The sequence below is a fragment of the Phalaenopsis equestris genome, unplaced genomic scaffold (genome assembly GCF_001263595.1).
Source record: "Phalaenopsis equestris unplaced genomic scaffold, ASM126359v1 Scaffold197235, whole genome shotgun sequence".
In the NCBI taxonomy this organism is placed as follows: Eukaryota; Viridiplantae; Streptophyta; class Magnoliopsida; order Asparagales; family Orchidaceae; genus Phalaenopsis; species Phalaenopsis equestris.
The window spans coordinates 1-1,936 of NW_018217184.1; the positions used below are offsets into that span (position 1 = coordinate 1).

At 36.4% G+C, this 1,936-nt stretch overlaps 1 protein-coding gene across 1 annotated transcript; it reads right to left on the bottom strand.

The window, feature by feature from the left end:
- Positions 1-88: 88 nt before the first annotated feature.
- On the bottom strand, positions 89-1,804 carry LOC110035310 (exportin-4-like; the record flags this gene model as incomplete). The annotated part of the gene is made up of 9 exons (XM_020739544.1): positions 89-230; positions 298-375; positions 440-484; positions 563-670; positions 904-1,047; positions 1,160-1,291; positions 1,393-1,495; positions 1,586-1,650; positions 1,733-1,804. Coding segments are annotated over 9 exons (889 nt in total), but the record flags the coding sequence as incomplete, so codon positions are not given.
- Between the last annotated feature and the right edge of the window lie 132 nt (positions 1,805-1,936).

Consider the following 1,936-nt stretch of genomic DNA (forward strand, 5'->3'; position numbering starts at 1 on the left):
AAGGTGATCAATCTTAATCTATTTATCTTGCTTTTCACCATTTGAAAAAAGTCAATTGCACCTAGTTGATGCATTATTTATCGTTAACATTGCTTTTTGAGGAAAATTAAACGTACCTGGTGCTGAATGCCGAAGTCAATGGCTGCAATTACTTGAGCAAAAGCCTCCTTTGCTAATAGAACAACTTTCTCTGGGTACACTTCCAACATATGTGATATAAGCCTAAAATACTGCAACCGAGGACTGTCAAAAAATCTGTCTAAAATCTAATCATTTCCAAAAATATGCTGAACTTACACAACCGCTGAGCTTGGGAAATTTTAGAAGATCAAATGAAATTAAAGGGCTCACGATGTGCAAACCGACAAAGATGACCTGTATAAGAGAAAAATAAACAACCTTCTAACTGGCTCTACTATGAATATCATAGAACACTTACCTCGGCAATATCTGGGCTACCTGGTTCATCCGGAGAAAAGTCAATCTACATAAAAAAACTGAGATAATCAATCATCAAAACTCTTCCACAAAACCAACTGCTGATGATGTAATTATCTCATACCAACTCTTTGGAGCACAGGTTCGTGAGGAGCTGAAGCAAGGCAAGCAAATCCTTATAATCCTCAACTTGAGCCCCGCTCAACACGATTTTTGAATGAGACAATGATAGCTTTTCAAGTAAAAGTAGAACTAAGTTAGAAAATAGGACTGCTGAAGTTTACCACATGCACTAAATCATTCGGTACATATGTAACCCATGAAACAGACACAATACACAATAATATTGGGCACTTAATTTATAGGATGCCATGTCCTTATGCATCCACTACAAATTCAATAAGAAAAAAATTTAGCTGGTAGTTGCTACGGAAAGAAAAAGAACTACATGACATGAGGACTTACTTTCCCAATATTTAGGGAAGAGTAAATTTGAAGCAGCTGCAGACAGAAGCTAACCAAAACAGAGGTATCTTTAGCATTAAGGAATGTAACTTGTCCATCAACCAAGTCAACAGTGAACTTTATTATCAGGTACACAACTGCAGGCTATAACGATTGATAAATCATGACAAGAAATTAGCCAAGTTACAATCAGCAGAAAAAGGATGTCCCAAAAGTCTTAAATCAAAGGATGAGAGATTCTTATCAAGAACTGTACCTGATTTTTGTAAGCTTCTAGAAGAGTAATTAGAGGGTTTACTACAGCAACACACACATCAAATACAGCCTTTTGAGTGCGGGGTTGAGTTGCTCTAGCTACACCTATCAACCTTTCCAACAAACAATTCACCTATACAAATCATCAGCCATTAGTACTAATCGAATAAGATTACTACTCAAGTTTATAATCAGAACAGGTGTGAAAGCACAAAGAAGAAAAAGAGACCCTACCATATACATTGCGTCTGGCAATTGGGCAACATCCTTGAGATCATTCCTAGCAGATATTTCTGCAAGGTATGAAGTCATTGGTCCAATGAGATCCCTCACATACCTAAGAGCATTGACCACTATCACAAGGTCAAAAAATCCTATAGAAAAACTGGAAACAAGGAAAAACGCAAAAATTCATTAATCAACTAACTGATTGGAGGCCTCTGCATCTTTCAAGCTAGAAGCTGCACAAACAAGGTTTTCCGCTAGAGAACGCTACAGGATAATGAATCAGACAGCTCATTAGGTGTATATTCTGCAAAAAAAATAAACATTTTAAACATGTAACTGTACATACTTGCAGACGGGGATTTAAGGAGAACAAAGTCCTTTCATTTGAAAATGCTCTTGCTAGATCAAGCCATGAATCCTGTAAAACGTCAACTTATCGTAAGAAAAAGTAAAAGTGACCCAAACAAGGAACCCAAGGGAACAACAAAGTAGGGTATCAAAATGTTAAAGAAAAAGAAATTGCAATTAACCATTAAAAAAGAATTTTGAT